General features: G+C 40.8%; 3 protein-coding genes across 6 annotated transcripts in view; 2 read left to right on the top strand and 1 right to left on the bottom strand.

The window, feature by feature from the left end:
- Positions 1-2,368, top strand: part of fam113 (family with sequence similarity 113) — a 6,172-nt gene extending 3,804 nt beyond the window's left edge. Inside the window, exons 7-8 of the mRNA XM_046851080.1 lie at positions 1,549-1,671; positions 1,807-2,368. Coding sequence (XP_046707036.1) covers positions 1,549-1,671; positions 1,807-1,961 — 278 coding nt within the window. The 3' untranslated portion in view covers positions 1,962-2,368. The remainder of the gene's footprint in view (positions 1-1,548; positions 1,672-1,806) is intronic.
- Positions 2,369-2,504: 136 nt separating this feature from the next.
- Positions 2,505-5,934, bottom strand: cskmt (citrate synthase lysine methyltransferase). 4 transcript variants are annotated; one of them, XM_046851083.1, is made up of 2 exons: positions 4,951-5,934; positions 2,505-3,234 (listed from the first exon to the last, which is right to left on the bottom strand). In XM_046851083.1, the coding sequence occupies exon 2, from the start codon at positions 3,215-3,217 to the stop codon at positions 2,573-2,575; it is 645 nt and encodes a 214-aa protein (XP_046707039.1). In that variant the 5' UTR covers positions 3,218-3,234; positions 4,951-5,934; the 3' UTR covers positions 2,505-2,572. The 4 variants fall into 4 exon arrangements, with proteins under 4 accessions (XP_046707039.1, XP_046707038.1, XP_046707040.1 ...); XM_046851082.1 differs by lacking the exon at positions 4,951-5,934 and adding an exon at positions 4,264-4,431; XM_046851084.1 differs by lacking the exon at positions 4,951-5,934 and adding an exon at positions 3,621-4,239.
- Positions 4,462-11,441, top strand: otub1b (OTU deubiquitinase, ubiquitin aldehyde binding 1b). Its single transcript, XM_046851081.1, has 7 exons — positions 4,462-4,609; positions 8,110-8,171; positions 8,573-8,671; positions 9,270-9,388; positions 10,438-10,522; positions 10,601-10,795; positions 10,926-11,441. Exons 1-7 carry the CDS (start codon positions 4,567-4,569, stop codon positions 11,121-11,123), a joined length of 801 nt encoding a protein of 266 aa, XP_046707037.1. The 5' UTR covers positions 4,462-4,566; the 3' UTR covers positions 11,124-11,441.
- Positions 11,442-11,532: the final 91 nt, after the last annotated feature.

Below are 11,532 nucleotides of genomic sequence, written 5' to 3'. Positions count from 1 at the left end.
CGTAGAGTGGAGAAAAGTCCCCGTGTGACTGCTGAGGAACTGAGAAAAGATTTGTCAGATGTGGGTACTGAAGTTTCTGCTCAGACAATACGGCGCACCCTGCGTAATGAAGGCCTCCATGCCAGAACTCCCAGGCGCACCCCCTTGCTGTCCCCAAAGAATAAGAAGAGTCGACTGCAGTATGCCAAAAGTCATGTGGACAAACCACAGAAGTTTTGGGATAGTGTTCTGTGGACTGATGAAACAAAATTAGAACTGTTTGGGCCCATGGATCAACGCTATGTTTGGAGGAGGAAGAACAAGGCCTATGAAGAAAAGAACACCTTGCCTACTGTGAAGCATGGCGGGGGGTCAATCATGCTTTGGGGCTGTTTTGCTTCTGCAGGTACTGGGAAGCTTCAGCGTGTGCAAGGTACCATGAATTCTCTTCAGTACCAGGAGATATTGGATGACAATGTGATGCAGTCCGTCACAAACCTGAGGCTTGGAAGACGTTGGACCTTTCAACAGGACAATGATCCCAAGCATACCTCCAAGTCCACTAGAGCATGGTTGCAGATTAAAGGCTGGAACATTTTGAAGTGGCCATCGCAGTCACCAGACTTAAATCCGATTGAGAACCTCTGGTGGGACTTAAAGAAAGCAGTTGCAGTGCGCAAGCCTAAGAATGTGACTGAACTGGAGGCTTTTGCCCATGATGAATGGGCGAAGATACCCGTAGATCGCTGCAAGACACTTGTGTCAAGCTATGCTTCACGTTTAAAAGCTGTTATAACTGTAAAAGGATGTTGTACTAAGTACTAAGATTGAATGTCACTTGGGGGTTGAATAAAACTGATAATGATGTGAGCTCAGAAAAGACATTTGTGGTTATTTCATTATAAATGTTATGTTATATTTGTCTGACCTACACGTGCCTCTTTGATTTAATTGTAAGCAGGATGACTGAATGATCATAATCAATGTCAAACTGACCAAAACAATCAATTTCAGTGGGGGTTGAATAATTCTAAACACAACTATAGTGTAGATGAGTTTTATCTACACAGCACCTTTTGCTACAATCTGAACATCATTGTGAAACAGCCTAAAGAGCTGCAGCAGAGTCCCTACAAATCTGTTGTACAGTTTCAAAAGAACATACCACGTTTAAGTTGATTTCTAAAAATCATTCAACCTGGAAAGCATTTGTGTACATGCTGCATATCCTCTTAAAAAACCACACTCTAGTCTCCCGTACCTAGCCATGAAGTGACTATGTAGAAGATAATACTACAATAACCTGTTCTCTAGACACTATTTGGAATTTCTGCAGCAGGCCCTCATAATGACATAAAATATGAAATGGCTTGTACACTGATCTAATGGCTTTACCTATACCGACAACTGTCAGAAGTCTATGAATAATAAATATGAGTAGTATGATAAAGTTAATTCTTTCAAATGTAGCTAAAATCTGTTAATGACTCTGTCAAGTAATATAATTTGAACGAGACCTATGTATATAAAGAATATGCATTGTAGTTTAACTTTTATGTATCTTTTCAGTCCTATCCTGGCAACAACAACTGCAGTATGATGGCTTTGGACCCCATTTTTATGAGAACCGATTACCTACACACACCCAGTTCTGCTCTGGTTACATCAGCTTTGAGAACAGAACCTATAATGGTAAAGTATCTATAACCTTTTACCATCGATCTCCTTTGTGTTCTAGCGCATCCTTGTGTTTAGAGTCTATGATTATACAATTGTTGTTTTATGTTCTGTATTATGTTCACTGAGTTTTCTCATTTTTGGTTCAAGGTGGGAACTACAACGCTCATCATGGTGGTAATGGCAGAACAGCTTCTGCTGCCCCCTCCTGGTCAAGGAACAACTGTGTGATGAGGCAAAAACACACAAGGCACCAGTATAACCCATACACTCCGCAAAATCCTAAATGGCCTTACAGATACTGAAAAACAAGCAGTAGTGCGATGCTTGATGGTGGAAACAGTGATTTTCTTTGAAATACCAAATCAGTTCAAACTAAATGGGAACTTGCTTCAATTTTATAATGTGCCATTGTGCATTTCTATCACTTTTTTTTAACACTTAGAACTTGAAAAACAGAAAACTTTCTTTGTTCTCAATTATCTCAGGCTTTTATTTGTGGTATTTTATGAGAATACCATTGTATTGTCTAAAATGTCTTCTAATTCTTGTATTTTATTTGCCATATAATTCACAACCTTGATTTGTATGCATACAATATTGGCTGTATTTGCGTCTGGTAAAGTAAGATATGGGGTTATATTTTGTAAGAATGTTGTTTTAACTTGGCACTTGTGCAAATTACAAATAAAATGTTACATTCTCAATAATAGCAATGCATCCTTTAAAGTGATGAATGAAATTTGTTCTGGTAATTGAGGTGTTTCACAAATGCCAAGGTGCAGACATTGTTTTTGCATTGTGCATAGTGATCATGACCAAAAGAACGAACACAGTGGACACTAATATAATGTATGCAGACATGTAATTACTCAAAGCAAAATCAGTCGCATAACACACAAAGTACAAGGTGTCATTACTGGGCTGCATGAGGAGAAATTTGATAACAGAAATATGTGACCCCTCTTAATTCTCTGACTTCATGTACTGATACAACAGCTGCCACCTCTGAGCCTTGACTCTCCTTCTCCAGCCAAAGCAGCCTGGCATCAGGATCTTCATCTGAAAACTGCAACAGGCTCCCCGAGTGTCTCAGCACAGCTAAAGACTGGCGAACAATTTGACCAGCTTTTACTCGTCCTTCCTTAGACCTCAACAATGCATCTGTTGTCCCTTTATCTACTATCAAGGCCAGGCTCCTGGGCTCAAAGTGTCCTTCCAGCTCTGTGCAGTCCATTTCTCTGAAGATCAGGGTGGAGGCTGGATTGCAGGGTTGCGCCGGTGTACTTTTAGCATGTTCCTGCATTAACCGCACCGCCACTGGAGAGATATCTGCACACGTGACCGCTACTGCACTTTTGGAGTGTATGTAGATACTGGGCCCCAGTGCAGAGGTGCCGCAACCAATATCCAAAACATGTAACGGTGCACACATGGACTTCAGCTGAGGCAGGATGTAATCTTGGACTGATTGAAAGCCAAAGAACCACTCAAAATTCTTAAATTGTCCTCCTCTGCTGTTTTCTGTGTAAAATCTGTCCCATGTTGCCTTCTTGTCCATGTTGTTGATTAGATCATCTGTGAATGCAAGCATATATTTAGTTAATAGTCATGATACTAAAACTGCAGATTTCTTATACATTTCACCACAAAGTTGAGCGAAATTGCTTTCACAATTAAAGAGACAAAGTAGTCCTTCATGACCACAAGCAAGAAAAGCCAATTAAATTATCACAGATACCTTCCAAAGCTACTTTTACAATGATCTTATTTATACAAATGAATGTGTTAGGGGAAAAGCCTTGCTCAAGGGCACAGCAGTGGCATCATGGTGGTGGGATTTAAATTCACAACCTTCTGATTAAATCTCCTTAATTAGGGTTGAGTTGTGGTGTGTGATATATATGAACTTTTAGGCTCCAGTTAATCTGTCCAATGTCCAAATGTTTGCATTTCCCAAATACCTGTTAGGTCAGGGCTGTTCAGTTTTATACACTAAAAGCTGGTGCAGCTGCATGCTTTCAATCCAACCAAGCAGGCACCTTATCTGAGAGTACCGAAGGCTCCTACTTGGTTGGAATGAAAGACTTTGCTTGCAAGAAAGGACAACTGTTTTCGATCATCTGGGTTGTAATATTCGCTTTGCATAGCCTTGACAAGTTTATCATCACTCCTATTGATGTCTAATTGTTTAGATCACATCCTAAGAGTTTGCAGAAAAATGTATTAGAAGACATCTTATTTGACCTTATTGTGTGTTAGATTTATCACAAGAATGCTTTACTTTTCTATTCAAACACCTTGTGAGATGCAATCTATTGCACTCACAGTATGTCCAGTTATTTGGATAAACAGATCACTTTTTTTATAAGAGGGAAAATCCCATTTGGTTGCATTTGTTTGCTGCAGCATTTCCATTGACAGTCAGTAGTCCAAATAAAGGCCAACACCACCAGTTCAAAATACCAGCACACACTTCTTCAGGTTCAATCAGATTATCAATACAAACAGGCTGAAACTAAAATCTACATATCAGGATTGCACATTTCTCTGTACCAGGATACTTATAATAAACACAAATCATAACGGAATAAAGCGTTAACTAACTTGTCAAACTAGTATGATGCCAGCGGCGGGCTGACACTTTTCTCAAACTTTTCACCAAGGAAAACCTGCTCAATAGTAACATCATAACACGAGTAAAGAGTGAGGACAACGTCTACTGCTGCGGAAGAAATCTGACCCGGAAGTGCAGGAAGTGGCCGTGTCCCAAATAACACATTAATGGTGTCTGACTGCACTACCACACGACGGTTTAGTTCTCTACGTAGTGGCCTTGCGGATATACCGAGGAACAGTTTGGGATTTAACCGCTCTCAGAGGGAGGGGGAACAGAACCGTGAATCCAAGATGGCGGACGAGCAGCAGGAAACAGCACAGGGAGAGATGGAGGGTGAGTGAGGAAACAATTCCTTTTAAATCTTAAAAAATGTGTATTTCTGTTTGCGTCAGCAGCTACATGATTTAAAGCACATCGGTGTGAGGCTTTTATGGGTTATTTTGAACTCCAGTTTTGGGGGAAAATATTCTTTATTTGTTGCCCGCATTATAAATATCATAGAAAAAGCCAACAAAGAAAGGAGAGAATGATGCGTGAAAGCAGGAAAGTATGTTCACGACACTGAGGTAAAGTGGAAGATGGTAGTTCTGCACACTGTCCTGCTTGTTTAATGCTTTGGCGCAGTCTAAATTAAGGTCATCTGCTGCTGCCTAAAGTGTAAAGCACGTTATTACCTTCATCTGCCAACCATCAGCATGAGGACTGCTTAGATTTCCACATTAGTGCATGCATTTGGTTTCCCCCAGCAGTTATCAGGTCGCTTTCCGCTCCGTCGTTTCTATCTTGAGGGAACCTCGTTTGTTTACATTCAAAACGAGTGCAAAAGTCTGCACCCCCTTTTCGCTGCTAAATCGACAGTACCGTTTATAAACAGAAATCTGTGCTCGTTTAAACGGGGACGTGTTAAATACGAGTTACACATGTACTGTCTTATTGTACTGCACTTCGTTGAAGTGTTTAGTAATCTAAAACAGTCAACATGTGTGGAAGGCTGAGTGGAAGTTCAGATCACCGTTAAAGCTGCTTTCGGGAGACTTAAAATAGTAAGTGGTGAACATTCACAAAGCTGGAAAAAATACCAACGTGAAACTCACAAGTAGTAGTAAAAAGAAATGTCCACGTCTTTATCCGATTCATGACTAAAGCAGAATCAGTCAGTCGGATTTAACCAGTGTGTAAAGCCAATTCTTGCAAATTGTGCCAGTGATCAGTCCCTCAGCCATAGTGCTGACAATGACTAATTTTCGATCACAGCTGTATTGTTCAACCAATCTCCAATCACAACTGTTTCTGGAACCATTCCCCCATCAATGTTTTTCCCGAGTGAGCATTCCCCCATCAATGTTTTTCCCGAGTGAGCATTCCCCCATCAATGTTTTTCCCGAGTGAGCATTCCCCCATCAATGTTTTTCCCGAGTGAGCATTCCCCCATCAATGTTTTTCCCGAGTGAGCATTCCCCCATCAATGTTTTTCCCGAGTGACCATTCCCCCATCACTGTTTTTCCCGAGTGACCATTCCCCCATCACTGTTTTTCCCGAGTGACCATTCCCCCATCACTGTTTTTCCCGAGTGACCATTCCCCCATCACTGTTTTTCCCGAATGACCATTCCCCCATCACTGTTTTTCCCGAATGACCATTCCCCATCACTGTTTTTCCCGAATGACCATTCCCCCATCAATGTTTTTCCCAGTGACCATTCCCCATCAATGTTTTTCCCAGTGACCATTCCCCCATCAATGTTTTTCCCGAGTGACCATTCCCCATCAATGTTTTTCCCGAGTGACCAGTCCCCTCATCAATGTTTTTCCCGAGTGACCAGTCCCCTCATCAATGTTTTCCCCAGTGACCAGTCCCCATCAATGTTTTTCCGAGTGAGCATTCCCCATCAATGTTTTTCCCGGTGAGCATTCCCCATCAATGTTTTTCAGTGAGCATTCCCCATCAATGTTTTTCCCGGTGACCATTCCCCATCAATGTTTTTCCGGTGACCAGTCCCTCATCAATGTTTTTCCGGTGACCAGTCCCTCATCAATGTTTTCCCCCAGTGACCAGTCCCCTCATCACTGTTTTTCCCGAGTGACCAGTCCCCCATCACTGTTTTTCTCGAGTGACCAGTCCCCTCATCACTGCGTTTCCCCAGAGACCAGTCCCCTCATCACTGCGTTTCCCCAGTGACCAGTCCCCTCATCACTGCGTTTCCCCAGTGACCAGTCCTCATCATCGATTTTCCCCAGTGACCATTCCTCATCATCGATTTTCCCCAGTGACCATTCCCTCATCACCATTTTTCCGTAATGACCAGTTTCCCCCATCACCGTTTTTCCCCAGTAACTGGTCCCCCCATCACTGTTTTTCCCCAGAGACCAGTCTCCCCCATCACCACTGTTCGGCAACCCTTCTGATCTTCTCTGCTTGGTGGTTTTCTCCCAGATGATGGACTAAAACAGAGCGCACTGATTAGTCTCATCAGCTGCAGGTGTTGATTACTGTTCATTCTGTCCGGCTTTGCCCTTTATTTGTCTCTGCTGGCACATACCCCCAATGCCCGACAGGGAACCATCTGGCCTGAGCTGACTCCGTCTGAGAAGCAGAAGCTGGTGGAACATGCTTCTAGACTCCGAGGAGTGGGTGGGTTGGGAGGGTCTGTGGAGCAGGAGAGGGGGAATGACCTGCTTGTCCCTGGGTAGACCGCCATCTGGACTTCCCTGGAGAAGCGTAGCAGGTGGTGGAGTGCTTGTTTTTGCTGCTGGTCCCAGCTCGCCGAATAGGTCGCAGGTGGTGGCTGCGGCGTCTGCTGCAGCACTCTTTCCCGGGGCCTGGTCCTGCTGCCTCTGTGGGGAAGTCTCCCTGGTGCCATGCCCCTCTTACAGCTTGGGGTTTCGGCACCACTGTCACAAACTCACTGATTTTGTGTTGTAAGAAAGAGAGACAGGCAAAAGTTCACCAAGCAGAGCTTTTTTTTATTTACTTTTGTTTTCACCCTGGTGTTTTTTCGGCCCACCTTCCTCTGGGGTCTGCCCGTCCCACTTGAGGATCGGCGAGCTTTCTTTCTTTAGCGCCCAGCCAAGTTTCTTCGCAGACTGGCACGTCTTTTCTTAGCGTCCACCCGAGTGCACTCCCTGGCCGGCATGTTTTTTTTTTTTTTGTTTTTTATGGCATTCCATCCGGCTCCCCCTCCTCTCACTCACTGCTGGCACACTGCTTTTCAGTGACCAATCCCCAATCACTACTTTTGCCAGTGACCAATCCCTGTGCCCTCTGTTCCCAGTGAACAGTCTCCAATCACCTCTTTTTCCGGTGACCAATGCCGTCACCGTTGTTCCTAGTAGTGACCCAACCTAATAAAAAAAACTGAACTTAATTCTTTACGTTACACTTCTTCTTCTGTCTGTTTCTGACTATACCACTGCTTCTTACAGTCAATGCTCTTGATATAGAAATACTAATATAGTGTAAATATATAAAGATTGTTTTGCAATAGCCAAACATGAAATCTTCCAGAAATCCTCTATGCATATTATATGATACCTTCAATTATATATTTTTAGCTGCCTTTCCCTGAAGAGAGTTGTCAGCTGTGCCTGTGTAGTGTCTTTGTGACTGTTTCATTTTTTTTGCTATTTATTTCACTGTTAGTAGTGATCAAAACGTCTCGAAGTTGTTTTATACGCTTTGTGCTTGACCATGTCTGTAGAAGAATCTCAGAAGAATCTTCTGATACTCAATATATTTTAATATGTAAAGGCAGCTTATTCCTTGTGACCCAATTTTTGCTCCTAATTCTTATTATAACTTATATTCTGATTATAAATTCATCTTTATTTGGTAGGAGTGAACTGCCTGGCCTATGATGAGGCCATTATGGCACAGCAAGACCGAATTCAACAGGAAGTGAGTTTGGACTTTTCCACCTTGCTGCTCTTTCACTGTTTAAATAGTTTGTATTTGTTTAGTGTTGTTGCTGTGCATGTGATTATTTGATATGTTGACATTCATTCTTTAAATGTTTTTAGTGCATTGATTTTTCTATTCACTTTAACTGTTAACTCCTGAAAATACAAAGACCCTCTATAACATGGAGTCAGTGTGACCGAACAGCAGATTGTTTTGCATTTCGTTTAGGCCAAATAATTGAATAACTTTGGGACTGTACTAGCAGCTATGTAGAGTCAATTTGTTCAGTATAAAATTGAGTGCTAATATTCAGTATATCCTATTTCCATTTAACATTATTAAGTACTTGTGTGTGTGTGTGTGTGTGTGTGTGTGTGTGTGTGTGTCTTTTGAGACAGATAGCCATCAGTATCCCCTTAGTGTCTGACAGACAAGATCTCTCTGTGCTACAGAGCGAGTATGCCGAAGAAGACACAATTTATCAACTCAAGATCAAGGTTATTATATCCCTTCATGTGTACATATAATTATAGCTGTAATAGGATTTAAAACTACTTTAGATTTTTCTGTGTTATTTTTATCAAATCTGTATCTTGGTTTGAAATAAATGGATGCTGTAATAGGATCCCAAGTATCACAACAGAAAAGCGTATAGCAGAATTACAACATTTAATTGTAACATTTGAATTCTGTTGAAAAAAACAAAACAAAAACCCAAAACAACTGTAAATCTTGTCATGCTGTCTGGGATGGCATTACCCTCTCCCCCGTCCATCAGCATGAAGCCAACAATTATGTGCATCTATAAGATGCAAAACCTTCAGATCCAAAAATATGTTTGGAAAAAGTCACTTTCCTCTGTTCATGTGCCTTGTGCCATTCTTATATAAGAAATAAAAATAAATAAAAAATATACAACGAGAATCGATGGATATAACAATAACTAATAATTATCTCTCATCCTTACCATTTTGTGGTAATCATTTAAACCTAGTGAATGGGAATTGGCAGTGACTAAACGTGGGGGAAGTGTGTGTCTTTTAAAGTAACAAATAATAAATACTGAAAGAAAGTTTTCCAATGTTATTCCTACAGGATCTGCATAAAAAATATTCATGTATCCGGAAGACACGACCCGATGGAAATTGTTTCTACAGAGCTTTCGGCTTTTCACATTTGGAGTCACTACTGGATGATGGCAAAGAGTTACAGAAGTAAAGCCTGTGTTTAGTTTGTAAATGTCCATATCATTTTGTTCATATAATCCATGCAGGGTTTTTTTTTTTTGGGCCAGAAATTATTTGTGTGAATGAAGCTGGGAATTTGATCAGATTCATCTACCGTACAGTTGAAACTATGAAAGTACACCATTTGTTACTTGCACTATTCCAAACTATTATGGCACGGGTTTTGATCGCTGGTCCTAGAGTGGTCTTTGCCTTTCAAATGTAGCTGTTTTCCTTACCCTAACATCTTGATTAAACAAATCAGCTATTTAACAACTCTTCTTATTTGCTGTAGGGAAAACGCATGACTCTAGAAAAGTAGTTCTCAAAGTGTGGGGCACCCCCTCTAGTGGGGAATAAAGACATGACAGGTGCGGCCCATTGAATGGCAAGATTCATATATTTATTTTGTGTTTATTTATGATTTTCTCTATAAAAAATACAATTCATACACTCAAAGTAAACATAAACATACAATTAGGTCATTAATGCAAGTCAATCAGTTAGGGTTCCTAACACAACTATGCTTTTAATCACTATTTTTGAACGTGATGCTATTTGATGTTATTAATTTTAGAACTTGATATTTCAATAGATTAGACATTTTTTACCTCAAAGTATTTCATTACCATTTTTTGGGGTGATGGAGAACAAGTGGGGCTTCAAAATCCACCCACTCTAAAATGGGGAGTGGCAGAAAAATGTTTGAGAACCACTGCTCTAGAGTCTGGGCATGGAGAAATAAAGCTGAATAGAGAGATACTAAGGAAATAAAGCAATCATGGGTCATGTACCCTAGGCAAAAAAAAAAGAAGTAAAAGATTACTGTGCATGGGACAAGCAATTGTGTATCATTTGTATAATTATAAAGGTTAATAGCTCCTGTAAAATGGTTGGTAATTTTAACTACAATTGATTGTATACCTAATAAATTGGCAACTTTATGGATTTAAGTTCTTAAAATAGAATTTAAGAAGATATCTTACATATTTGATATGTTTCCAGTGTATTATTAATCATAAACATGTCTTTCTTAGGTTTAAGGCAGTGGCAGCAAAGAGCAAACTGGATCTAGTGAACCAGGGTTTTACCGAGTTCACCATTGAAGACTTTCACAATACAGTAAGTATATACAAGAGGAAAGTCTTTGCATCCTGATGTAATTTGTAAATGTTATTCATATTTTTTTTTAATCATTAGTTCATGGACCTGATTGAGCTGTGTGAGAAGCAGCCTGCCCTCGGGGAGCTGCTGAACTCCTTTAATGACCAGAGTGTGTCAGACTATGTGGTGGTTTACCTACGGCTTCTCACCTCTGGCTATCTGCAGAGAGAGCATGTCTTTTTCCAGCACTTCATAGAAGGAGGACGTTCGGTCAAAGAATTCTGCCAGCAGGTAGGACATGGCTAAAACTCTGTCTTAACACATGCTAGACTGAGATGTTTAATATAAAGCTCAAGAAAATAAACAGATCTCTGTCAAACCTGCTTTTTGGTCTAATTATGATTTTATTTTTTTCTTGCAGGAGGTGGAGCCAATGTCCAAAGAAAGCGACCATATCCACATCATAGCCTTAGCACAGGCATTGAATGTGTCCATACTGGTGGAATACATGGACCGAGGGGAGGGTGGCACAGTTAACCACCACATTTTCCCAGAGGGCAGTGAGCCACGCATCTTTCTTCTCTATCGACCAGGTCATTATGACATCCTGTACAAATAAAGGTGCAACGTCAGTACCATGGTGGAGAATACACCGGAGAAATGCCCATGATGCATCTCTGTGTGAGTTGGACACCATGTTATTGCAAAATGTGTACAATGAACATCAAAACGTTTCCTCCTATTATGAAGACCCCTAATGAAGTAATGAGTAAAAGTAAGACGTGATGCAACATTAGGGTTGTACAGGGTTTTTTGGTTTTTTTGTGGTTGTTTTCTGTTGTGGTTGTAAATGTTCTCAACTTGCTTTTAGTTACTGTTCTCCTTTTGTTTGTTAATGCTGCATTTCATGAGTTTTATTAAAGGGATTTTCACCTTAGTTCTTGAATCAATTGTCTTTAAGGAAATACAATACTAATTTAAAGCAGGTGAGAACTAACATTGGGGGGAAACTGGTACCACTGCTCATT

Source organism: Silurus meridionalis, chromosome 6, assembly GCF_014805685.1.
Source record: "Silurus meridionalis isolate SWU-2019-XX chromosome 6, ASM1480568v1, whole genome shotgun sequence".
In the NCBI taxonomy this organism is placed as follows: domain Eukaryota; kingdom Metazoa; phylum Chordata; class Actinopteri; order Siluriformes; family Siluridae; genus Silurus; species Silurus meridionalis.
This window is presented reverse-complemented; position numbering and strand designations above follow the sequence as displayed.

Coding starts and splice junctions, on each gene's coding strand:
- cskmt (XM_046851082.1), bottom strand. CDS start 4,348: ATGATGTTACTATTGAGCAGGTTTTCCTTGGTGAAAAGTTTGAGAAAA. Junction 3,235..4,263: donor GCATCATACTAGTTTGACAA/GTTAGTTAACGC, acceptor TTGCATTCACAG/ATGATCTAATCAACAACATG.
- otub1b (XM_046851081.1), top strand. CDS start 4,567: ATGGCGGACGAGCAGCAGGAAACAGCACAGGGAGAGATGGAGG. Junction 8,172..8,572: donor AAGACCGAATTCAACAGGAA/GTGAGTTTGGAC, acceptor CTTTTGAGACAG/ATAGCCATCAGTATCCCCTT. Junction 10,796..10,925: donor TCAAAGAATTCTGCCAGCAG/GTAGGACATGGC, acceptor TTTTTCTTGCAG/GAGGTGGAGCCAATGTCCAA.